This window comes from Passer domesticus, chromosome 8 (genome assembly GCF_036417665.1).
Source record: "Passer domesticus isolate bPasDom1 chromosome 8, bPasDom1.hap1, whole genome shotgun sequence".
Classification (NCBI taxonomy): Eukaryota; Metazoa; Chordata; class Aves; order Passeriformes; family Passeridae; genus Passer; species Passer domesticus.
The window spans coordinates 23793957-23821044 of record NC_087481.1 but is presented as its reverse complement, the minus strand read 5'-3'; the positions used below and the strand labels follow the sequence as shown (position 1 = coordinate 23821044).

The 27088-nt window shown below is 40.2% G+C and overlaps 1 protein-coding gene across 8 annotated transcripts in view; it reads left to right on the top strand.

The window, feature by feature from the left end:
• CTNNA3 (catenin alpha 3) overlaps positions 1 to 27088 on the top strand; it is a 427418-nt gene that overhangs the window by 307477 nt on the left and 92853 nt on the right. For all 8 annotated transcript variants that reach the window (XM_064429667.1, XM_064429665.1, XM_064429666.1 and 5 more), the window contains one exon: positions 18029 to 18229. In XM_064429667.1, coding sequence (XP_064285737.1) covers positions 18029 to 18229 — 201 coding nt within the window. The remainder of the gene's footprint in view (positions 1 to 18028; positions 18230 to 27088) is intronic.

Below are 27088 nucleotides of genomic sequence, written 5' to 3'. Positions count from 1 at the left end.
AGCCTCCCTAGTGCTGTCTTGAATTTTGCTCTTTGTGATATTTATAATATCACAATGCTAAAATGCCTTTAATAGTAGCGCCTCTTTTGCCAAAATGGAAGTGCCGCGTTTTCATAACAACTTTTCCTTGTTCATCGCTTTCCTCATTCCTCCTTATGTATGAGTAAATCTGTCTTCTTCAAGTACAGTCCACGAATGATCCAGAGCCTTTTCTGTTGTGTGCTTTCTGCCCTTTTATATTCCTTCTTAAAATACAATTTGTCTAAAGTGCATTATGTCCCTTTTAATTGCATCAGCACTTTTAATTGAATTAATTTTTTTAAAGGTAAATCCATTCCAAATAATGGGTAATAAGTCATTAGACACTGAGAGGGTTTTGTGTGATGTTCAGTTTGTTGTTTCCCTGCCAGATGTTCTGTTTGCTGCTCTTTACCTGACAGAGTCATAAGGAGTGCTGTCACTTATGTGTCTGCCTCAGGTGAGGGTTTATGCAATTCCCCCATGCAGTTTGCACTGCTAAACTGATATTTGCAAATGTGGACCCAGGCAAATCAATCTGCAGCAGAATGTGGGAGTCTGCCACTGTTAGTCCCGTGAGCAGAACAGTATTTTGCAATGTGTCCACAGGTGCCCCACAAATTCAGCTCCTTACAGGAACTGGCCTGAGGGTCCTTAAATAGGTAAAGACTTCAGAGACTGGTGAGGAAGTTCTCTGATGGGATAAAGGATCATTCAAGATAACCTGAGCAGGCAAAAGACTAGAACATTTATACTGAAGAATTGGGACCAATCAGTGACTCCTGACAAGAAGGACAAGAGCCACAGTTCATTATTCTATGGTACTCTTGTTCTGGGGTGATGGGCAGAGTGGAGTGGAGAAGTTTACATTCAAATGTGGAGTGTGCAGGGAATTCCTGAAAAGTCTGAAATCACTCAAGCTAGATATTTTTTCCAGTCTAGTAGTCTTTTCCTTGGAATCTAAAAATTATTTTTCCAAGCATGGTGGGAAACAGTATAATGCCACCATGCTGGAACAAAAGTTGCCTTTTAATGTAAACCTGTGCCATCAGAAACTAGCTTTAATTCAAGGAAAGCAGCAAAAGACTGGATGTTACAGTAAAGCTGTTGGAGAAAATCCTTTTTGTGGGTGCAAACAGTCTTATGGCCATCAACAACAGCTAAGAGACCCTATTTTTTATTTCAGTGAAGATTTCTCAGTTAAACACCAGCAAGAATAATCAGGAAAAAGAACCTACCTTATGTATTTTATCCACAGGCCTATTTTTGAAGACACAATTCAGCGATTGCAAAGGGGGAGCAAATACCCAGCTTCACTTCTTTCCCCAACATTTATAGCTCCAGATCTGGAGTCCCAGCTCTGCTGCTGCAGTTTCTACTGCTGGGAGAGGTCTTCAGTAGTTGATTAGGAAAGAGTGGGTCAGGGGGACTTTATGTCCATAGCATATATGAAATAGCAGAATAGAGAAGCAGAATTAAAGACTAACAAGGATTAGAAGAGAACTCTGAAGATTCTTTACTAAAGCATATTGTGCAGAAGCAGCAAACTTCCAATTTCCTGCAGAAATTCAATTTGAGACCTCTTCAGTTATATGTGGTCCAAATCTTGGTTTTAATTTGGTCTTGGCTATTATTGTACAACTAGTCTTAACAACGCAATACAACTAATATTAATCTACTGCAATAAAATGTAAAAAAATGTCTGCTTGGCAAATCCCTTCTACTTGCATCACTGACAGAACAATGAAGTTCCTCTGAATCACGTCAGTTAAGAGTAAGTTAATGTAAGTGTATTTCCATAAGATACTTCTTTTGGAGGATGGAGAATGGGGACTGGAGAATGACCAGTGCTCTGATCCAGTGCTTCCTTATTCCTGTGTAGTACTAAACCAGTTGAGTGCTTTTAGAAAAGATCCTGACAGAAACCTCTTGGTTTGTTTGTACTAATTCCTGGCTGGATTGCAGAAGTTGGTTTCTGTTCGGTAATGTTCTGCTTCTGCCTGCTCCAGACTTTTAGGGTTATTTTTGGTTTTTGTTGCACTCTTTGCTACATGAGATGGACTTTTGTGTCTCAACTCTATTCCTGTGTATATTGTTGGTGTTCTTGGTAGGCTTTGTGTTAATGTCTGTTTGTGATTGATGGCATAAAACAGCTGAATGACGTTAGTGCAGTTCTTCGCTCGTGTTCTCCTGGGCTCAGGTACCATTGATTGCACTGAGCAGTTGTCAGTCTTACCACACTTTATCCTTAAAAGACCTTAAATTAGACAGTTGCAGGTTTTTCATATCATTGTCTCCGCATTAGTATCAAGCCAGTGTTTTTCACGAATCATAACTTTTTAAAGAAAAGTAGTTGATAAATAGATGTTGTTTTTTTTTTTTTGTTTGTTTTTGTTTTTTTTTACTAAGTCTAATGAGCTGAATACATTTCCTAAGCTTAGGCTCCCTTGTTTTTCTTCGATACTCAGTGGACAGAGAAGCTCATTTTGGGAGAGTGTGACTGCTTGTTTTGGATGATGCAGTCATTCTCTCATAAATACAGAAAACTCTTGCTGAGATTAGACTGATATAAAATGTTATTAATTCTCCTCTTGATCTTTCCATCTGATGTATTTCCTGTTGGTAGCTAGTTTTTTGAAATATGTAGCAGATCTGTAGCATTATTCAGTTTTGTGCAATAGAGGCAGACCTTTCCTCTATTTCTTCAAAATTACTTTGCATCAGTCATTTTTTTAAAAAACCCTCATGTCTGTTTAGTTCCTCTGCTTTTTCACATCCCTAAATGCAATTACAGGCAAGTACTCTTGCAGGTTTTATAATGTTCTCTGAATATCACACAGCCTTCCTTATCTCTGCCCTGTGGTAGTTAGTCTGCTGCTGAGCTGTTCTTCATTATTCAGTGTATATTCTGTATAAAGGTATATTCCTAAGAAATAACTTCCTTGATGCTGCCTGTCCTGTTAATGGCATCATATTCATTTATCCATGATTCTGTCATAGTCTACCCAGTGCTGTGTTTTTGTTTTTTTTTTTTTCCAGAACCTCAGGTAATCTGAAAGAATAATTTATAGTTGCCATAGGAGGCAGGCAGGATGGAAACAAGCCAAGATATGAAGGGAGTGTTAATATCTTTTTGTTACAGTTGAAGGGAGGAAAAAGCTCTGGGGTTTTAGTATAAAACCCCTTTTCCTTGTTAGCAACAAAACCAGTGAACTTCAAGCTGAAAATAGCTTAATTTAACTTAATTTCTGGTGTTTTGAGAGGGGAGGGTGCAGAGCAGCAGAGGTGGTTAACGTATTCTCCTCTGTTCATTGTGTCTGCTAACCAGTGGTTCTGCTTCTTTAGGATTTGTCATGGCTCCCACTGATGGTCACACATCAGCAAACTGTCCAAACTAAAGCAGTAGTTACTCTGGAAAAAGCCTGTTCATCCCTACTAATTCTTGTCATATTCCATTGGAAGTTTAAGATATGCTTAGAAATTTATTTAAAGCCAACTGCTGAAGTTGAGGTTAAAAGTTCTGAAAGGTTGTATCCAGTGTCGTAGCATTTTGAAGTTTAGAAACCATTTTAAAAGTAATTTCTCCTCATTTTATTCCTAAATTTGCTCGGTTCTTTAGTAGTGTGCCTTTCTGTTGAAAATGTTTCATTTCCTTTCTCTCCCACCCCAAAATCTTCTAATTTCTTTCCCTTGAAGTTTATAGTCTAAAACTTCTGGTGTCCTTCCTTCCTCCTTTTCTCATTAAAACCAACTGAAAAACTCTTCAGCAAGGTGCCAGTACATGTGGGTAAGGCTGTAAAACTTTAATGCTTTGTGCTAATTTAGAGTAGCCACTTGCAAACAGTGTATGACATCTCTGCCTTTTATTTTTTTTTAAATGCTCTTTATTGTGTTGTGGTTTTATTCAGTGATTCAGGAATGCATGTTAGTGCTCATCGTGCTGAACAGCTACACTAAGCCTGCATTATGGAAGGTGGTAGGCTGAGGTTACTGCAGTTTGCACTTCTGCAGGCACAGCTTTACGTGCTTTACTGGTCACTTGTTTTTGGTCAAAATACACCACTCTGCTTGAGTCAGATACAAAGAGTTGGGTGTAATCAGAGGTATTCAGATTAGACAATGTAATAATGCAGTAATTTTCATCTTTGTGGCTACTGAAATGCTCTTAGTCTGGACTCTCAGATTGAGACATCTAAGGGGTTCCCTAGTAGGGCTTGTTTGTAGAGCCAAGATCCCCCTTTGAACTTTGTGATATTGCTACCTCTTTTATTATATTAAAAAAACCCACCACTTGATGAGTAGCACTTCTGTGTATGGAAAGGCCAGGTCTCAGCATGGAAGTATTAATAGCATTAAGTTTTGGATTTTGACCAGACTGTTTCACATCACTTTGGGCAGTTGTAGTCATTAAGATGGCAATCTGGACAGTTGAACTCACTCAAACTGCAAAATACACTGTAAATACTTGGGCAAGGGGTAAGGGAATGATTCAGATTTGTCTTGCTTATCTCTCTTGATATAATTTCTTTTCCATCAATGGTTTAAAGTTCTGGTTCAGTTTATTACCACTTTTCCAGTCCATGTAGCATGTTTTCAGATGAATACATCACAAAAATTGGCAATTAGAGATTTGCCTTTAGCATAGCTGTGGGGAAAATGGGGAAAAAAGCAAAACCAACAAGATGCTATTCAGAGACTTAAGATTAAATTAAATGTTTTCATGCTGGCCTTCTGGTGCCTGCAGTAGCAAAATACCATGCTTTGTTTTTTGTAGGAGAATAAACATAAGAATCTAAGTAGAGATGTATGCACTTAATTAAAGTTTCAGTATGAAGGTAAATTACACTGTGGGTTTCAATAACTTGTGTATGAAGTTTGTTCACCCTGACTGTAATGTGCTTCAAGATAAATATGAATTCACTCAAAATAGTCAAGCACCCTCTTTGTTGTTCTCACCTGGCTTGTAAGAAAATGGCCTTGGATTTTCCCCTTTTTTATCAATTCTAGGAGCTGGCTCTGGGTGTCACTGAGCATGCAAAGTTTGTTTTTGCTGGTGCAGCTCTTAGCCCTTAATGACCCACCTGGAAATTCTGTCAAAACCATCATAATGCTTTGCCTTCGCTGGAAATATCCTCTACTTTCCCTGCTCTTTCTTTTAAATGCTTTTTCTTCCATAACATTATAATAGTTGTCATTTCAACAATGTGTAGGGATGTATCTTGTGGAGGAGTAGGAGGTTTAGTTGTGCTGCTTACTAAAATGGATATTTTTAAATGGAAGCACAAGAACTACTTGCAGCACCTTAGATATATATTTACTATCAGGTATTCTTTGGGAAATCACAGCATTATTTGCCTTTAATTAAGGCCAAGGTTAAGGTAGCATGCTTCTAGAGTTTTCTTAATTGACTTCAGAAATTTCTAGGCTTAACTGTAGTAACTAATTTATAGGTAAGTATTTTGTATAGGCTTAGGGGTTTTTTTCACTATACATTTGAGTTCATTGACATTGAACTGGTTTGCTTAATTCACTGATCACTTGGTGCTGTGATACCGTTTTCAGTTCTTTGTTGTCAGCTTTGACTGCCTGGAATGAGAAAAGACAAGAAAAATTCCCTCCTTCACTACTTCAGTACTCTCCTTTTGTATTGCTTTTGAAAGCATTGAATTACACTATTTCAGAGCCAATCCCTGTGGAAATGCTGGCTTACAGAGTTGGGAAGACTGTCTGCTTGTTTCTGCCCCTTCTTTTGTCTTGTGTAAGAAGTAACACCAGGAAATCTGTCATTTATCCCGTGCCATCTCAGAGCTCTCCAGGAATAGCAGTGGAAAGTCTTTTAGAAATCCAGTGTACAGTTACCAGCTGCAGTGCTCATCTCACTCTGCGCTGATGCCTCCAGTTTGTGATATGCAGCTTCCTACTCTACGGGGCTACTTGGACTCTTAATTATGCAGTATTTCTGTCTCTCTGTGCTCTTTTATACAGTAGTTAATACCAGCTTGCCAGCAGAAATACTACATACAGCTTTCTGATTGCCCTGATTTCTCCAAACCACCTCACAAGTTACCACCACAGTCATCCGGTTTTCTTACTCTGTTATTAAGATAAATAGAACTTGAAATGCTGCATGTCACAATGGATAGTTGGAGTAATTTTAAGTTTTCTTCAGAGGAATGTCTTCTTCCTGGAGATTTGTTGATGTCATAGTATCCATTTTGTTTTAATTGAAAATCTTGCATTGTCTCCTGCCTCCCTTCAATATCCATATTTCATATCCTTGCCTCAGAAGTAGCTTACAGTCCTGATACACTGATTTAAATGCAGATTGCTCTTGCAACACTCCTGGCCTAGACTCAAGGGCAAACATTACAAGTGTGTTACACTTGTTTGGCAGTGGGTGTGTTCTTAGGGACTGCTTGGTTAGGTACGTCATATCCTGCCACTGGGTATGACATGTGTCACAGGCTCATTTTGGGAACCATTCTGGCAAGCCTTGTCCCATGAAAACCTGCTATTTGAAATGACTGTTTTCTAAATCAAGATTTTCTGCACTTGGTAGTGAGGTTAAGGGAACATTTTAGTGGTGAACTGGAGAGCTGTAGAGAGGTAAGAGTGAATGGGATGCATGAAGTCACTGAGCAAGTAGGCAGAACTAAGGAGCTGGGTCACGCAGTTCAACAGTGGACTTGGAATTTTGATGACTTGAGGTTTTCCTTCAGAAGCTGAAATTTCATATTGATTTCCTACTCTGTTCTTGTGAATTTCACTAAGTTGTAGCTGAGACTTTGTTAGCTGTGAGATTCATTTCTCATCATGAGCTTTGCAAATTCCTGGTATCATCCTCAAAAGTTTTGAAGGCTGATGCATTTGGAATTCACTTTGTATGGGATTTGGATGAGCTGGGATTTGGCAGCCTTTGAAGCATGGTCTAAGATGCATGGGTTTGATGCAGATTTGGATTAATTTTTCGTGTGTTTATTTCCCAACAGGCTGCTTGCTAATGGCTTTCCAGCTGCAGCTGTGGCAGTAGCTTTTAATGGTTTTGTGCAGCTTTGCAGGAATTGATTTGCTTGCTTTTTATAATGAGGCCTAGTGGAGACTACACAAGTGTTCCCAAGAACTGGTATGAAAAAAAGCACAACCAAATGGTAAGGGAAGATTTTGGTCAATGGTGTTAAGAGTTCAAGGTGACAGTGCTTCTGTGGTGCAGAATGCAGAACGCTGTTTCAAGAGTAAGACACAAAATCCTTGTCTGGGAGAGCAGGTTCCAGTTGTGTTGTACTTCTGAAACTGGAATGTGCTTTATTGCTGGAAGCAGCAATGTCCAATCTGTCTGTTCTTTCAAAATGAAACATGAGAAAACAGATTTGCATATGTGCACAAGATGAGCAAAAGCTAAGTCTCCTCTTGTGAACCAGTTATCAAGCAGTAGTATACAAATGAGGTTTTTGTGATAATCCAAAGGCAGCCTACCTTTGGAACCCTCCAGCAGCTGGAGAGGACATATGCTTGCTGGCTGCAAAGCTGGGAACCCTTAGCACCTGAGGGAGAAAAAAACCCAAGTGTGAAATCCAAGAGACTGCTAACTGACTGTGTGGGGTGCACCAAGTATGACTTAAGCCCTGACTTCTGTTGCCTGTAAGTTTAGCAGATAGCTCAGATTTGGTCCCAGAAATTTGGTGGATGGCAGTGTAATAAAACTTAAAACACACCTCCCAGACTTAGGTCCTCTGAAATCCAAACAAGTTGGAAACAAGCCAGCAACACCTGTCCTCCACCAAAAGGAAAAATGATACCAGCTTAGACTTCCACACACCAGCTGACCTAATGAAGAGGCAGCTTTTCTCTGCAAGTGAGAGGTGACTTTTCAACAGCAAACAACACAATTTGCAGAGGAGCATCCACCAGGAAAACTGACAAGTTTGTCACTGCTTAAAAGTTACCATTTTCATAAGGGAGACTTGGGAGTTTCCTACCTCAATTGTCTCTTGTCAGTGAAATGCTTTCTATCTGTTAATACTTGTCCCTCTGTGCACTGGTTGTTGTATCAAAAAGTATTTATAGGTGTTGATCACCTGCTTAGTATAGCAAGTACAAAGCTGTAACAAGAGAATATTACCATAAAGTCAGAATTTTCACTTGAGCAATTATTTAAGACTGGCAGATGGCTGGTATCTTTTAACAATATTTTACAGACCAATGAAATAGCCACCATTTAACATAATAGTCTGCTTTGTTGCATACACTGTGAAACAGGTAACAGAAAGCTCTGCAGTTTTACACCCCTGATCTGGAAGGAAATAGATGATATATTATCATGTCTGGAAATTCTCCCCTCTCCCCACCCGAGGAAATGAAATCTTTTGAAGGTAAGAAATTGTCCAAACCTTCCAGCTGATGCAAAGACACCCATTGAATATTCTCTAGTAATTGCAAATTTCTTCGTGCACTGTTTGGTCCAAACTGGGAATATTGCCAGCTCTTTCTTCTGTAGCATGTACTCTGAAATGATGAACTGGGTTATCAGCTATGCATTCATTTGTAAGATAGGTGCTATGAACTATTTCCGTGTAATCTGGATAGTTATTTCCCTGCTCTAAAGACTTTTCCTTTCCACTGAGGTAAGTCTCAATGTAATTCCTTCAGATAATCCTTTACTCAGAGATTTTGCCATTTTAGACATAAAGATTTATGATTTATCAAGGCCTTTCTGAGTTTTTAAGAGGTATGTTCATGAAGTTAGGCAATGTTTTAGCTAGATTTGGATTCTGAATGCAGAATTTAGAAAGCAAAATAAATTTTCCATTTCCCAGCCACAGAAGGGCAAAACCCAAATTTATTTATGCCCTGTTTAGGGCCAGCTCATATTTCACCTAGGGCAATAAAAGTGCAGATTTCAGTTCTCCTCTTTTGGCAGAGCAACTGATATGGAAAATTGAATCTCAATTTTCATAGCACTGAGAATAAAAGTTTTGGGTGGTTTTTTTTTTTTTTTTTTTTTTTTTTTTTTTTTTTTTTTTTAAGTTTCTATCTGCTTTAATTAATTGGGTTTTTAAATAACTGTGCATTGAAACTGGGCAGGCAGGTGAGGCACAAAATACCAAGCCAGGGCTTTTGGAGCATTTTTTGTGGGACACAGTCCTCTGCTTATATGCTGACAGAGAATGCTCTCCTGTACTTCAGAATTCTCCTGCAGACAGTTGCAGCAGGCTGCTGCAAAACTAATGGCAGTGAAGAAACAAAGGAGCAAATTGCCAGGAAAAGTCTCTCCCGTTCTGTAGTTCATCTCCTGGAAAAAAGAAGCCTCCCAGAATTTTTACCTGAGGTTTATAAAAGTGACAGAAAGGGAAACTGTCGCAATATTTTTTGAGAGGGAATGTTCTGAGGAGGATAATGAATGCTCTAGCTGTGCAGTGCGGTGGAAATGAAGGGAACAGGCCCAGACTGAGTATAAAGGAAATGGTTATCCTGTGTATTTTTTGAGCTGGCTGCCACATACTAAGGAAAAATGTGACAGAATTTTGTAAGGCAAATAATTCTCCATTATCTAGTAGCTAAAATGAAGAGTGAAAAGCAATTATTACTTCTAAGATAACAAGCTCAAAGAAAAGTCTAAGTTAAGGCTGCCAGTCAGTGGCAAATGTTCTGAACAATTCTATGTCAGAGTCTGTAAAAGGCCTTGGCGATGTGGAAGAGGCGTGTTCCAGTCATTTGGGGAGTCTGGTGTGCCCCTGCTCTCTTTGGCTGGCAGTTCTTACTGTTCTTCCCTCTCTATCACGGAATCCTAAAACCACTGTGGTTGGAAGGGATATGCAGGTCTAGTCCTTCCTGCTGCTCACAGCTGGGTCTGTGTTGTATTCAGACCAAGAACAATCTCTCTGAGTTCTTTATTCTGGTGAATCCCATTATCCTTGCAGTGATTCCCCATCTCTCCCACCCCAGTCTTCAGCAGCTTCATTTTGACTGTTACTGCTCATTTGCCAGCCTCCCACTGAAGAAGTGAAAAGCCAGAGACAATTAACCTGTTGATGCAGAATTGAGGTTATGTGGCAATGTTTTTCTAGTATTCTGCATTCACTAAAATTTAAATACCTCAAAAGCATTGTCAGAGAAGAAGGATGTATGCTGATTACCTCATAGTTTCTTGGATCTGTCTGGAAGCACTTGAAATAAAATATTTACACCTAATACAGTGTTAGCTACTTTTTGGAGCAATTTAGCAAAGCTGAGTGTATTAAAGCAGATTAGTTGAAGTAGGCCTTGCAATGGAAGAGGAAATGGGGACTATTTGTCAGTCCCCACATTTGTGAGCAGATTTAGGAAATTCTAGAATCGTTGAGTGGTCTGGGCTTGAAACCCACCTAGTTCCAGACCCCTGCCTTGGGCAGGGAAACCATCAGCTAGACCAGGTTTGCACATGTAGCATAAGAATTCTAATGTAAATAACTGCACATTGGAGTGTCAGTCCTGCTGTAGCTGAGACAGAAAAAGGTTTCCTAGTCAAATTTTCCTGGAAAAAGGTTTGCTGCCTCATGTTGGCCCAGTGGCGTTCTGCTCCTTGTTATCAGGGGTTAATGTGGTCAAATTAAGATTGAAGGGGTTTGTTCAATTGTACTTCAAGTAGTTGAAGTTGATGCATTTGTTAAGGTAAATTACTCTTTTGGAAGAAATTCACAGGCTTTGGTTATAGCTGTTTTGGTGAAGAGAATGCTTTTCTAGGAGAGAATTGCTGTTAAGATCATGATTTCCCGGGTTATCAGCATTACAATTGCCTAGGTTCATAGTTAAGACATGGCTAGTTTTCTATGTTCATTCTGGAATTTAGTAGCAGTTGAAAAGGAGCAGGAGGGCATATTGCAAATGCAGTTTGTGGTTAGAGTGATTTCTAAGGATTAAACAAGAATGCTCTATTTTATTTACTCTGCATTGTCTCCCCTTTCCTGTGCATTTCCAATTCCTTGTTTTTCCCTTCTAGTCCTACAGAGTCAGCAGCATGTCACAGAGTATTAATACACTAAAAAATTCTATGTTGCCTCTGTACATTGTTGAGGGGAAGTATGAACCATCCCTGTAAGTTTAGAATAAAAACTGAGCTAAGCATTCTTAGGTAATTGTAGCCAGAGAAGAGAAATGGGCACTTCTGAGGCCCAGGTGCTTGCAGACCTCTACATGTGTATGTGGAGCATGAGGTGGATTGTCCTAAAATGAGTAATTTCTTCAGCTGACACAAGAAGAGTGTGTTTAAGAGGACTGGGCCAAGTGAAGGGGCTGGGGCCAAGCTCCATGAGCTCATGTCACCCCTGCATGTTTCTGGGGGGAAGTGTTCCCTTGGGCTTGCAGCCCAGGGGACAGCTGAAGTCAGGAGATGTAACCCCTGCCCAGCTGGATATGTTGACATTTTCACTTTTTCTGGCTTCCCTTTACCTCTGTCCTATCCCAGTGTTCATGCTTCTGGTCTGCTTCTGGTCTGCCTGTGCTCTCTCCAGATCCTTACCTAGATCCAGGTTGGCCTGTGTGCTTCTACAGGAACTTCCCTGTTTGCAGAGCTCTCTGAGCTTGGCTTGTGTAAAACTTTGGGAGAGGAGAGACACTGAAACATGCTGAGAGTCTAAACTGGTGCTTCCTTCATTTCCCCAAGGTCCTGGATGCTGACTGGGGAAGCTGACAGTCCAGAAACCTGTCTGGAGGCTGAATTTTGTGCCCACAAAATGGAGGGCAAGGATTAAAGCAGAAGCAGTTAGCATCTCAAATCAAATCTTGCTGTAGTCGTGTTAAAAGAAATGAGGGAAGGAAATCAATCTCTGGAAAGGATTAATATTACTGTAAGATTCTCAGTCATGCAGGGAGAGAAATTTTCTGTAATCTGAAACCTTTATCAGCTAGTTAAACTGATAATTTTGGGCTGCCAACTCTGTAATTAGCAGATACTTTAAGATATATTTTTATACTTTATTTCTGTTTTGCTGGTGATGTGGCAGAGAATTTTGGGTGGGTTTGGTTTCACTGTGTGGGTTGGGTTGTTTTTGTTGATGGGGTTTTTCTGTGAGCTTGTTTTTGTGTGTGTATTTTTTTTTTTAGCTTTCATGAGTTTAGATACTGACATTTTCGATTCATTCATGCATATGTGAATGAAAATGAACCTTAAGGAGAAGCTGCCAACTCAATCAATGCTTTCTTCACCCTAAGGTAAAATTTGGAAGAAATACACACTCTAGTTGGTATTTTCTGGAAACAGAAGTGAAGCCATTGTTTCAAACTGCAGGTTGAAGTTTCTAAAAAACATGGAGTATTGTGTCTCTTTTCCCTGAAAAATAATCTGGAGGGACTTGCACAGATAATGATAGATCCTGAAGAACATTGCCCAGGGGGCTACCTTTATGCTGTTGTCCCTTTTCTCTCCTCAGTCATCTTCCATCCTTTTTCTTCTGTTGTCTTCTGGCTTTTGGCTTGCAGCCTCACAGACACCATATTTCTGTCTTAGGTTCCATGGTGTACTGGATACTCTCAGATTTTACCTTTTTCCCAAGTTATCCTACTGGACCACTCTGGCAAATTTTGTAGATGTATTCCTTCATGCATGTTAACTCAGGAGTCTTCTCATGTATGTGCTTGATCTTTCTTGGCATCACAATTCCCCTTGCAGAGGAAGGTTATAGTTAAATAGTGCTGAAAAAGTCTGCCATAAAGATAGTAATAAATATATTTTCTCTAGCACCTAGAAACAACAGCATTTGCACCCACTTGTCTGCATCGGTTGATTTCTAGTCTTCACAGGCCATTTGTTCAGATGTTTCTCCATGCTCATAATGGAGAAACTATATTTTTCCTTTATATCGAGTCCAAATTTTCCTTTGCTTTCCTGCTGAGCAATTGGTTGGTGCATTTGTCCAGCTTGTCGGGGTTGGTCTGGATGTCAGCCCTGTCTCTGGAGTACCAGCCAGCCAGGCTGCCTGGTCCACGTCACCTCCTGAGCTGCTGTGCTCTGTGCCTGGCCTTAAATGCTCCCAGCCTCCTCATGCCCCTTCCTGAGAAGCAGCTGTCCAGCTTTTCCTACTGCCTGCTCCTCAGTGAGCCTGCAGGCTGTTCACCCGCCCAGGCACTGCCACCCTCATTTCCCTGTGGGAGGGCTGGGGACACTGGCACAAGTGTCCTCCAAGTCAGGGATAACCAGAGCACTGCCCCCATCCACAGAGCCAGTCCTCTATCACTGAAAGCAGTCTGTTTGTCCATAATTGATTGGCCCCAGTAGTAGATCAGTACTGTTTGTTCCTAATAATCTTCTTGTCCTTCTGGTGCCTGGAAATGTTTTCCTTGAGGTCTTGCACCATAATTTTTACAGGCACTGAGGTGAAGCTTTAGCCCATAGCTTTCTGGATGCTCATTGTCTTTTAAGCCAGAGAATAGATACTTCAACCCTCCTTATGGTATGGCTCTGTGTGTCTAAAACAGGAGCATTTTGGAAGTGTGAATGCATTTGGCTAAATCCTAGATAACTGGGAACCCTTCCTGTCAGTACCACCCTTGGTCTGAGACAGAATGACAGAGTTGTCAGATGGATTATCAACAAACAGTATTAGAAATTATTTAGTTTCTTAGATTTGGCAGATGAAGAATGTTTAGTTAATACAATTAGGGAAGAAAGGATAAGTATTTTCCTTGTTCTAAGTAATTATTTTTCTGTACTTTTCTATTAATCTAAAATTTCTTCTCTTGAAATTGCCAGGAACTTTGGGCATTAAGTGATTACCAGTGATTTTATTTCTGAGTAGTGACTAAGACAGCATCTTGCTTGTAGAATATAGGTATTTTATTAAAAGAGCTGCAAGTGCCAAGAAAATCTGTTTCATAAGATTGCTGATGGAGATTTAGCCTTGAGTATTGTCTGAACTCCAGTATGTAGCAAAAAGGTGGGAATTAGATTACCTTGGGTTTTTTTTTTGTTTGTTTGTTTGGGGGTTTTTGGGTTTTTTTTCCTGTCTGAATGCAAGAGAGGTGGTAACAGGGAGCTGTATACCAGGACATGCACTTTCCACTTAATTGCTTTAAGTTCTCTTAACTTTGACACTAAAACTTGTTAAAACTAAGTATGGATGTTCTTACCCTTTGTTTGATGTCTGGAGTTCATCACAGAATTTTGAGTCTGTGGGAGTGTTTATTTTGCTGTACTAGATAGTGCCTTTATTGGAAAACTTGGAATCCTTTTCTGATGAGCACTCTAAGGTACCATGCCCAGGGAATAGGAGTTATCTGAAAGGAAGCTGACTTTTTGTACAAAGATTCTGTGCTTCCCATTTTATCATGTCAACAGATGGGAAAAGATAGAAATAATTTTTTGGCTAGACTATCACTGCACAGATTCCTAATTTTATGATTTAGGCCTTGCAGAAAAGGAATGTTTTATTTTCTGTCTTGTCTTCAGGAGACCAAATTGAGTTTTGTAATGCTTCTTCATGTGCTAAATTTTTAAAATTTCTAGTAATTATTTTTTTCTTTTTTTCATAATGTCTCCATTTAGTTCACAATTTATTTTTTTTTAGCTGAGCAGAGAAACGTGAATTAAAGTGCTTCAACTGAGGTCTTATCAGTGCCAAGTGGAGTGGAAGGGCATCACGTGTCTTTCTTGGATGACACGCAGAGGAAGAGCTATTGATTTTGTCCCAGAGACAGTCTGAGTCATGGCTTTGTCAGACAGCTTTATTAGCCATTGGTTAGCTCAGCTGAGATATGATTTTTGACTAACACCAAAATCCCAGAGGGAAATCAGAAGGTGCAGTGCACTTGCTCATGATAATTACTGTGGCAACCATTGCAATCTGACAATTTCCTTAAACATCTATCAATCCACTGTTACAATTAACTCTTCTGCTAGACTTTGACTCATGACAAAGAGATGGTCCATCATCCTAATCTTCATTTTCTGCTTTGGGGAAAGTAAGCTACTTGGCTGAAAATCAAAAGTTGACCTAATGCATTCGGTACAGAAGAAGGAAGTATCTGTAAGATAGAGACCAAAACCAATTTTAGCTGGACTGTGATCAGTGATGTTCCTTTTTTTTTCTATTAGATCTCCTAAGGCATATGTATCATTTACTTGTGCCTTGGGAAAATGAAGTTAAGCAAAGTTTTATTGATTGTGAAGTAGCTCATCTGGGAAGAGCTTCAGAACATTGTGAGAGGCTGTGCTTATTCAGCATGAGCTGCTGGGTAGTGCCTGTGCTGGGGACAAGCTCCCTTGTGGTTTCTGTGTGTGCAGTTGCACAGGGTGCTGTGCTGCCAAGGGCTTGGGCGTGTGTGATACACAGAGGGATGGCATTGGGCAGGCTCCTTGGGACCCCGATGTGTGGCCATGGACAGATGGAGCAAGAAAACCTTGCACTGCTTTTCAAGTATGAGGTGGATGGACAAGACAAAATTAATAAAATCTGTATCCCTCTTTGTTCTCCATAAACACACTGAGAGCATACATCACAGTCTAATTTATATCAATTCTAAAATGGCTTAGAAGTAGTCTTGCCATATATACGGGTCTAGGTCCATTTCTGTGGCATATCCGCTCTCAAGTTTGCTGTTCCATAAAGGTGTTGTTTGTGACATCCCTTAGAAAGGTTGGGAAACTGGGAACTTTCCACCATGTGTTCCATTCATACAGTATGTTTGTGAGACCATGGGCAGTTTTATTTTTTTAATGCCCTTGAGATTCATATCACATGAAATAACCAGGTAACTGATCTTCCAGTATGGAGGTCTTGCTTGGTAGGTTCCAGAAGAGCCCTGCCTTTCTGTTTACTCAGGATTAAGCCCTTTAATTGCTGTCTTTTCTGGACAGTAAAAAGCAGTGTATTCTTCACAGCAAGACCCTTAAAGTGGTGGTTGTACTATCCATTCTGTTGTTGTCTCTGCTAACACATGGACAGTATTAAAACTAATACAAGGGTGGCCTGTACTGCTTCATTTTGGACGTAACTGTGGCTTTTTTAGTCATTTCTCCTGTGTTCTGTGTGTGTCAGACCTCTCTCTCCATCGTTATGCACATAGACTGGTTTGTTTGGAAACCTTGCCCTGTGGAAGCACAAAGGAAGAGATGCCTGGAAAAGGAAAGGTGAGATACAACCTGTACAGCACAGGCTAGAGCCTGGAACATCCTTGTGCACCTGCTGGTTTGGCCCCTTCTTTCCAGCTGGCGTGTTGTGTTTGCCACTGGAGGAGCTGAGGTAGCTGCCAGGGCTCTGAGAGCCCTGCTTGCATGGAGCTGTCAGTCTGTGGGTGCAGCTACCAAATTTGCACATGCTGAACATGCAGTGCTGACAAAGTCAGCGTTGCTAAATTCCTCTTTTTCTGTGCTCTGTGGAGATGGTGATATGTAGCCATGATATTTTATGAAAAATCCTCTGCTAGGATTTTTCCCATCCTGAGGAGCTGAGAGCCTCAGGAAAGAAATGTAAACAATAACTGTGTGCTGCTGTGGAATGCAACAGGTGCATCTTCCATTGGTCCATGTGGATTGTTTTCAATCAGTGACCAATCACAGCCACCTGTGCCAAGGCTGTGAGCAGTCACAAGATTTTGTTATGCATTCTATTCTATTCTTGGTCTTTTGTAGCCTTCTGATCCTTCTTCTCTCTCTGTTCTTTTAGTATAGTTTTTAATGTAGTATTTTAATATAATATATAACATCATAAATCAGCCTTCTGAGCAAAATGGAGTCAAGCCTCGTGTCCTCACACCTGGGTGGTTTGCCGCAACAGTGACATGCATCTGAAAAGGATAAGGACGTTTTATGTTTACAGTGACATTCTGTGATGCAGCCACTTCATAAACTAAACTGGAGTTCATAGGTTTTTTGCATAGGCAGAATCCCAAGGTAGTCATGCCAGACCCAGTTAGTAGTTTAGGATTACCTAATGGTGTGTTTTATCTGTCCAAGTTACTGTGATTGTCTAATTTATTGGATAACATAAAACATAATTTAATACTCATGTACAGAATGGCAGTCATGAATTAACAAGAAACCTGTGAGCTCTGAATTAATTAATGGCTTAGTGCAAGGGAAGTTTCACTAATATTTCTGAAGATGGAGCAGGTCTATTGCCTTCACAAAATGTGCTTCTAATGTTCTTGTTGTACACTCTTTTGTGAGACAAAGCAAATTGCAGATCTGTGTAGGAAAAGAAATTCAATACCAGCACTAATGGGAAGGTTTTTAGGAGGCATTTAAGCTTAAAAGCAGTAAACATATTATCATTTAAAGACTTATTTTTTGATACTACCTTTGTACCATAAGTTTAATTTTGTATTTGCATTACTTTGCCTAAAAAAATAGTAGTATGTCCTTCAATGTATAGATGGAAATATTAATGTACTATATAACTGTTATCTCTGTAGTTCTTGACATTATTGTTGTCTAGCTTGATTTGAATCTTTACTCGTGCTTGTTATCCTTTGGTTTAGGACCAGTCTTTAGTGTCAATATTTTTTCCTTTGTCCTTCCTGCTGATGTTTTTTTCCCCCATTTCTACGTATTTGAGTATCAAAGAATGGTGTGGTAAGTACAAATTGCCAGTTGAAAAATTTATATTTAGAAAGATAGAGGAGTGATAATTTACTTCAGTTTGATTTAGCATAAGCATCCTAAGGCATTGATGTAAAAGAAATCAGTTTAGTTGTTGGGCAATTGTTTGTCATTGTCATCTCATTATGGAAGATGTTGTCCCAGTGGCTCAGGAAAGTTTCAACAATAATGTAGCAGCTTTAATAATTTTTTTCTTTATTTTGCAAATATCTATTTTGTATGTAAGGTTTTCATATTTTTATAGCTCTTTCTGACTCAGTATTTTATTGTTGTTCTTCCTTATAGCAGAGTATTACAGTGCCTTTGAATTCTAGGAATCAGTAAATGGTTAGGAGAACGTTGAGGCTGTTCAGTGTCGGTTTGCCGCTGTAAGTTCTGCAGCCTGCTGAGCTGTGTGAGTGCCTAAGTGTGGGTGCTAAAGCAGTGCCCTTGTGCTTGCAGAGAGCCACATCCTGGAGGACGTGAACCGCTGCATCGTGGCGCTGCGGGAGCAGGACGCCGAGGGCCTGGACCGCGCCGCGGGCGCCATCCGTGGCCGCGCTGCCAGGGTCGCGCACGTCGTGGCCGGGGAGATGGAGAACTACGAGCCAGGAGTGTACACCCAGGGGGTCATGGGGCACGTGCAGCATCTCTCCGGGGCTGGTAAGGCCGAGTGGGGAGCTTTCATTGCATGTCTTGACGGGAGTCCTGTGGGTTGCTGGTGTCACGCATGGATGGTGCACCAGGGATTCCCTCCGAGGTCTCTACTCTCCTTTTTGCACGCTGTTGAGTTAGGATGAGACCAGGTGGTTCAAAACTAATTTTTAACATTTTATTTGAATTACGTGATCTCTGTAAGGTTTCTTGAGTTATGGAACCCCCTGTTACTGGCGTCCTTAATTCCTTTTAAATTGTTTGGAGACTTGTAACTAATGAGGTAGCAGCTTCCCACTTTATTGCTCTGGCCTCACCATCCCTGCTCTAAGTAGATGAAAGGCAAGCTCAGAGGAGGTGCATGATGTTTGTGTACTTCCACTTTAAAGACTGTTAAGCAGTAATCAGATGTCCAGAAAAGTCTCCAGTTTTGCAAAACAAATTTGAAACTTTCTAAAATACTTAGCAGTCTTCTTTCTATTTCCATCATATTAAGAAAGAGGGCATCTTATATTGGAAAATACCTGTACTGGCCACAGGGGATGTAACTGCTCTATTCTATAAATGGTTCCTGTGTTTTCCATAAATGAATCTCTGGCTTTTCATAATGTATACTTAATTTAAAAAAAAAAAAAAATCTATGGAGTTCCCAGTACTTTCATATTTTAAATGGTTGCAAGTCTCATAGGGGGCAGTTAAACTGCTCCTAAGAGATTTTCTGGCATGTCTGTACATCCCTGGAATATAGGATTTGGCTTCCTGAGCTCAGAGGTCTAATTCCTTGCTCTTTCAATCTAAACAAATGTCTAGTACCTTACATTTAACTGACATTTTACCACAAGAAAAGACAGGAATTTTGTTTGAGCTCTTTCTTAGTAAGTTCAAATATGTCCAGGGCAGAACTGTCCTCATGTGAGCAGAAGTAAACTGACATTGCAGTGAAGTGGGAAAAGAGAACAATAGGAAGAGTTTGAAATAGTCTTGCCTGTTTTTATCCTGTTTTCCAATATTTTGATGGGAAAATTGAAAAGTTTTCACCACTGCCCTCTTTCTTCATGATTTCTGGAAGTGCTGTGATGAATACTGAGAGGGAAGCAGCATAGAAAAGCATAGTTTATTCTCATGTAAAAGCTGAGCCTGTTTTTTGTGAAACCAATAGTATTTAAAGACATTGGGAGTTGACATTGATTTCTGTTCTGTTGCCTTGCTTTGACAGTAATATATATAATATACCTAAACCTGTCTGTCTGCAGAAGATGGGGAGGCATAAAACTAGTTGTGGTTGGAATGTTTGCTTGTTTCAAGGGACATCAAGCATGGTCATATCTCAAATGACTTTGCACTACTTCAAAGTACTTCAAATTTATGTTGTTCAGTAGGAGCGCAGAAAAGACACACATACTTCTCATTTTCACCTGTATTTATGTGATCTGAAATGAACAGATATTGAAGTGTGAGAGGGCTGCTTGGTTTTGTTTTATTTAACTTTTTCAGCTTACAGGTAAAATGCAGGTAAGTTGCAGCCCACAGGTGTGACCTAAACCATTCTATCCCAGCTGGATCTTTTAGGTCCAGCTGATTGCAAGTTCACCAGGAGAGAACTCTGTATTTATGCTGCCATAAACTCCTCAGTTAACTTCCACAATAACCTTGGCAGTGAAGGGTATCCTTTATGCCTAAGGAAGAGGTAAAGTGTTACTCATGAGAAATTACTGTAGGCAGAGTATAGAATTAGTGAAAACAAAATTAAAGACAAGGAGCATACATGGAAATAGCAGAGAACAAGAAACAGAAATGGAAGAGTGTCTCTTCAGCTGGAAGACATCAGACATATTCAAGACAAAGTGAGCTATTCAACAGTAGTATCTTAATTCTGCCACAAAATGAGCATTAAAAACTGGAGCTTAATTTCTTAGCTCAGGTATAGTCTGATGTACATTACGAGCTGTGGGCAGCCAAGTGCATCTCTACAGCACCATGCAATGGAGGGTCCTCTTTCTCAGGCATATTTATCGTGTTCCTCTGTTTATGCCTTCCCTTTCCCTGAACAGGAAGGAAAACCCTGAGAAGACTAACGACAAAGCTCTGTAAAAGCCCCATCTATGGAGTGGAGCTGAGCTTTCAGAAGTTCAATAATACCAGAGCTGAAGTTGTTTTTGCAGCCTTGACATCCCTTGGTTTGCCCTCTGTGTGTGTGTGCCATGCCATAGGACACTGTGGGTATGTGATCATACCCACCTGTGTTACCAAACAGCTGCTTTGTGCAGGTCACTGCATGGGCATGTGCCAGGGCCACGGATTAGGTCAGAGAAGGCTGCTGTCCACAGGCTCAATGTAGAACATAATGAAGCACACAAGACTGTGGGAACAGAATGCATGAGCTTGTGTTGAACATAGTTACAGAGGGACTCGATGATCTTGGTCTTTCTGGACTGACTCTGTGTTTGCACTGCCAGGGCCTTGCAGAGCTCCTGCTGATAGCCAGTCCTTGAGGCTACAGTGGGGGTGCAGGGTTCCTCCCCAGCTCCTGCTGTCAGGGGAGGCTGTGCTGGCTGTGCCTTTGTTCCACACAGCTGTCACCCTGGGCTGTCACCCTGGGCTGTTCTCTGTCCCCTGCTCCTGGGTTTCTGGGGGAGCAGCATGCAGATGTGTGGGCAGGGAAGAGCAGCAGGGTGGTCCCAGGCCCCAGCAGGTGGCTGTAAGTCACCTTGAGCATCGTGAAACCTGGGGGACCCTGGAGAAGGTGCTCAGCCGTGGCGGGGTGTGTTCTGGGGAGGCAGTGGGTTTAGCCCAGCAGTGCCTGTTTGACTGTACAGGGGTAAAGTAGTTGACCTTGAGGCTGTGTTCTCGTGTGGTTGAGGCTGTGAAATCTTCATTGCTGGTGCCTCTGTCATTCCTAATGTCTGGCACTGTTTATTAGATTTAGATATGGAGACTTGCATTTTGGTAGGGTTTGTGTACTGTTGTATCAAAGCAAAATGAAGCCTTTAGGAACTCTGTCTCTAAAATCCTAAGGTATTTTGTCTTCAGATCTGGAAGGGTGAGCTTGTTCTGTACTTTTAAATACCACTCTCCTCTGTTATTTTATTGCCTGCCAGAGTCTGCAGCAGTTAAATTTAAGTCAACAATTTATATTATGGCATATATCTGTTGGCAGAGTAAAAAGTCTGTATTGTAAATTTGGTCTGCAGTTCTGCTTTAATGCCAAAGTATAATGATATACATATATGTGTAAACACATTAATTCTTCAATTACTTTGATGTCTACAGATCTTGTAAAAAAAACAAGGGAAAGGGTGGAGACAAAGATGGGAAGTATTTTAACTGCCTCACGTCTGTAGTGGGCCAAAGACATTTAGCTTTTAGACTTTTACTGGAGTGCTTGGGTTTGTGTTCAGTGATTTTCTTTAAAACCTTCACAGCCTTTAGTTACATTTCGGCAGCATATTTTAACATACTATGCCAGTATGAATGAATGTATTTAGTTACACTAATGTGTGTAGTTAATTCCTGGCCCCAGGAGTGCTATTTCGGTCACCTTCCAGTTTCCCCTTTCCCTTCATAGCCCTTCCAGTGTGGCTGCTTCTACAGCCCTATATTAATACTGATCTACTACAGCTGAAAAAGAGCTTTCTTGTACAGTAATTTATTAATTGTTTCTTCAGGATGGATTAAATCTACTGCATTGCCTTTCTCTGGAAAAAAGTAATTTACCTTAGCCATAAAAATACAGTGGTGTTTTCATGACATAAGCCTCCTTCCATCTTGGGCTTTTTATTCAGCTTTTCCATTTCTTGCAAGCCTATGTGCACAAACTAATGGCTTGTATTTTCCTGGCTGCTTCACTTGCCTTTTTCAATTCCAGTTTACAGGTTTGTCACAGCAGCTTATGTGAAATGACTGGCAGTTTCCTTTGTCCCCTGCCTCGAGTCTTCTGCAGTAGGGATTGTCTGTTCTTCTTTGGAAATATGACTCTCTTTCACCCAAAAGACACCCTCCAGAGAGGAGATGCAAAAGGGGCTGTCTGTGTTCTCCTGCCCACTCTGACAATTAGTACTTATTTTGTCATCTTCTGGCAAAGCCACCTGAGCCATTGTGGGGGGAGAGGAGCATATCCAGAGACTTCACTGGCTTTTCCTAAGGTGTATCTTCAGGTAGGATCCTGAGATGGGGTCAATGGGCAGTTGAAGGTCCTTACCTCTTCTTGGAGAACAAAAGATACCAATATGACTGATTTTATTGTAAATTATTTATTTAGGGGTGGCTAAAATGAGGTGAATGGTTCTTACTCATTCTGTGGGGCGTACAAAAAATCATAAGTTTTTTATTAATTTAGAAAGATTAATTTAGAATTTTATTAATTCGGAAAGCTTTTTATGCAATAGTATTTTCACTAGCACTGTCAGAATAAGACCTGAAGAGAATACTTGTTATTCAAGTCTGTTTAGTGTTCAGTGATTTTTACTCTTGCTTATGAAACCCAAAGACTGCTGAAGAAGAGAACTGACTCCTGTCACTTCAAAATACATAAAAAAAAGAAAATCCCCAAAACATTTGAAGGAGAGAGGAGTGAGCATGCAAGCTTATGGGATTGGTGAACTTGTGAAATAGGTGCACAACCCAGACAAGGAACATTTTATAAGCAACTATTCAGGAGAATTATTGTAAGAGCTAAAAGGAAAAAAAATGGGACAAGAAAAATACTGTGGGTATTTGCATGGTTTAGTCTAAAATATGCCTTTTGATGAGTTACAGATAATTGTAAGATAATAACTTAAGAAGTTATTGAATCAAGTTAGCCCTTGATTCTTGTGGTTTTTACTATGTTACAGAGTCAATAACCTCCATTTGGTAGACTGCAGTGAGGCTTTTCTTTTTTTGTAGGGCTCTGTTTGGATCCTTCTGTGAAATTCTGTTAAAAATGCTGGCTTTAGAAACTGGATTTTGCTTCTGATGTAAGAATGTTCTGAAAAAGAGGGGGAAAGACCAACTTTTTTGGGGTTCCAGGTAATCAAAAAATGACCCTGAACATTGACATTTCTTTTTGCCAATCATTTCTTCCTTTCCTCTAGCTCAGAAATATCTTTTCTTTCACTGTTTATAACAGTGTAATGCCCATGTTGATTATAGGCACTGTGTGGGCATTAAGGTGCCTTTAACCACACATCTGCTTCTTTAAAATGCTGTTGCACTTAGTGATCATTTAAAGCACTGAGATGAAACTGCTCTCCAGTGCACTGCTTGCTCAGTGCACTGCCCATGCCTTGCTCAGTGCCAGCTTCAGAGTGCCCAGCACAGATCCACTGTTCAGGGCAGCCCTTGAACACACACTCAGAGTCTCCAAGAACTTTCCTCCTTAAGAGAAATCTTAGTAAGAGCAGCCTTGAAAATGCAGCATTGTTATGGAATAAATATGTGTTTCTGAAGGTAATAACTTTGGTTTTGTGGTGTTCCTTTGAGTTTTGATGCTTTTTTGTGGTTAGGTATTTACAATCCAAATCCAGGAAAATGACCATTCTGCTGCCTGCCATGGTCTTGCTCCATCTAAGGTCCATGGGGAGTGGGAGGTCTGTTTGTTTTAGTGACATTGCTGGAAGAACTGGGAAAGTGAGAATATTGTGTGAATTCTAAATCTTGCTCCCGTGGTAATGAATTTGCCATCACTTTGGTGAAGCCTGGTTTACCTGCAGTCTGATTTTGGAGCAGAGGACACTTGGGGAAGCCTTTCTTAAAGTCAGAATGCCACTGAACACCAGTGTAGTCTTTGCTTCTGCAGTTTCCGCAGGCCCTACAGGGAAAGTGAGGATAGCAGTATTCTAATAGGCAGTAATGGCTTTTTTTTTCTCTCTCTCCAGTGTTTTGTGGGCTGGGGTTTTTGTTGGTTGGCTGGTGTGTTGGGTTTTTTCAAGTAGAATTGCCCTTCTGTAGTCATTGCGTGTGACGTTTTGTCATAAAGCTTCCCTCACTTGGACCTACATTAAGAAGTGACTTGTGACTTTCCAATGTCTGTATAACTTTAATATATCCCTTTTAATACATCTCTCTCTTTTAGATCTTTAGGACCATTGGTTCAGTAGAGTCCCTTCATTAATGACAGCCCTTCCCATAGCTGATAACAAGATCAGGAGACTCTGCTGTTCCTTTTCTGTGTTTTTTTTAACTGAAGCAAGCTCTTGAATGTGCACAAGGTTATCTCTATGCCCATGGCAAAACCATTCCTTTCATTTCAGATGTGACTTTCTTGCACAAGCTCTTAACTGCCTTGACCTCTTAATGGTCATAGGACATGTTAAGGACATTTCATTCACTTCCAGCTCTATAACCTTTCCAGTTATTTAGAATGTGTTTTCCGGAACCTCTGGGACACACTTTTATCTCATTACTGTTATCATAATGTTTATCTTGAAGTCTTGCTCCTACAAACCCTGGTGCTGTTGCTACTTTGAATTTTTGGCGAGTTGCAAGCATGCTGTGTCTGTTGCACTTGTCCGTGGTTAACTTGCTGTGTCTCAGGCGCTAGTTGATTATTTATTTCCTTTGCCAGTCCATGTTCAAAGAATCCTTTCATCCTGTTGTCTTTTAGAACAGTGTAATATGTTGGAGATGGCATCTTTCTTGCAGAAGTTTTTGTCTATTTTACAAGTTTTTTTGCAGTAGGAACATTTTAGTTCTTGATGAGCAGTGTTGGTTTCATCTGATGTGTCCTGGAGCCAGCTGGTCAGATTTACCTGCTGGGTTATCCCAGTACGTACTAGAGTCTTTGGAATATTTTGGAATTTACCACTTTTCTGACCATTTGCTTTTGTAACATTTACATGTGGGATCATGATTTGCCTCCTAAGCAGGATTGTAAACTGAATAACTGAATTTCATAGATCATCAGTGCTTAAGAGTTCATTTTCTATTTCATAGTATCTATGAGGACTGTTTTGGTTTAAATTGTGAATATGGATCCAGTCTCAGTAAGGATTTCCTCAGATCTGAAAAACTGCAGTATCTTTTTGTTCTTCAACTGTAGCTCATTCTTAAGTTCTTCACAGAGATAATTTCCTAACCAAAATTTACGAAAAGCACCTCTCACAGTTTTCATTTTTGCATGTAATACGTTTTGTTTTATGGTAAAAGTCATAATTTTGTAACATGCCCTATCATAATCAAAATGAAGTGATTGCACCGCCTTCCTCCAATAATACTTTCAACTACATACATCTAACTTTGCTTAAGATATTTTTAGTGATTCCTTTCTGGCAGCATGCCCTCAGCTCTTCGTGCTTCCTTCCTTAGAAACCATGAACTTTCAGATCTGGCAATGGTGCAGTAGCTCTTGATGGGGGGAGCATATGCATAATTCAGTAGTATTTATATATGCCTGTGTATGTATGTTTGGGTTATAAATCTGTTAACATAGTAAAATTGATTCTTGCTGAAATCATAAACAATAAGCTTGTCTTCATTTTGTTCACCTTGTCTCAGTAACTCTGTCACCACCATCCATTGCACTGTTTGGAGAAGTGGCATTGAATTCATTATATACCAAAAAAATTTTTGTAAATAGAGTTTCTCCTCACTTTCTGGGGACCATATTCTGTTTTCTACCAGAATCCTCTGCTGGACAAGGTCATCTCTGACGCTGGATTGCATCTTGCTGCAGGCTTTGTTTTGTGTCACAGTCGATGAGAACACCAGACCACCTCCTCAGTTTACCCAGTGCTATTAAACAGCTGCAGCTGTTTGGAATGATGCAGTAGGCAGCAGACAAAGTGTAAGGAGTGCATCCATCAGAACTGAAGCACTTCTCGTGGAGTTTCATGCAGGAATGTACAACTGTCTGTCCCTCACACACCTTTTTGATTGTTGTCAGGCATTAAAAATTCAAGGGTAGACAACCTTCAGTCAGCAGATGGGACGGTCTGTATCTTGGTATTGTGCAAATAAATTGTTGCAGAATTCCTCACCCTTCCCAAGCACTGTAAAACAGCAGCCACGCTTTGCTCATGGAATACTGGGCCTTAATAGCCAGGTTAGGCAGTAAACTGTTGATGGCCCTCCTAACCAACAGGAACATTTGGGGTAAACCCATGGGTGTTTCAAAAGCATGTTTAGTTGAGGAGTTTGTGGTTTTTTTTTCTTAGGGTTCAGTTTTATAATTTCTTTCCTGACTTGAGGTTTCAAGTAGCAGTTCCTGTACCAGAATGTTAGTGTTTTCACAGGAACCTTATTTTTGGTGTTAAGTGAGGCTTAAAATAATTGCCTGATACTGATACCAAGGGTCTGAAGTCAGAAGTGTTTAGTGAGCAATTCTGGATGGTATCAGCTGTTGGTTTTGATATGCTTATTTTTTAGGAAGGGGAGGCTAGATTTCAGGAAATATTGTGAAGCAGATCTCTGAGGAAGCATTCATGGTAAAATAAACAATATTTAATGATAGTATTCCAAACATGTATCAAAGTCGATAGATGGATTATAATAGGAGTGCCAGAATAAGATGGGAAAGATCTAAGAATGTGGCCCTTGGTAAGAGGATGGTACTCACTGTACACTTTCCAAAGTAGGCCTTGTCAAACTCACTGTTGGGTGTTACATTCATATTTTCTGAAAAATCCCTTTGCCTGGGATTTTTCTCCTGGGAAGCTGAGAAGCCTCAGAGGAAAAGGAAAACAATAATTATCTCATTTGCTTCTCGTGTGTTTTGCTCCTTTGGAATGTAGTTGGAAATTGTTTATTCAGCAGGTGATTGTTTCATTGGTTTCTGCTGTGAATTATTTTGACTCATTGGCCAGTCAGGGCCAAGCTGTGTTGAGGCTCTGGAGAGAGTCACGAGTTTTTCATTATTATCTTTTTAGCCTTCTGTCTGTATCCTTTCTGTAT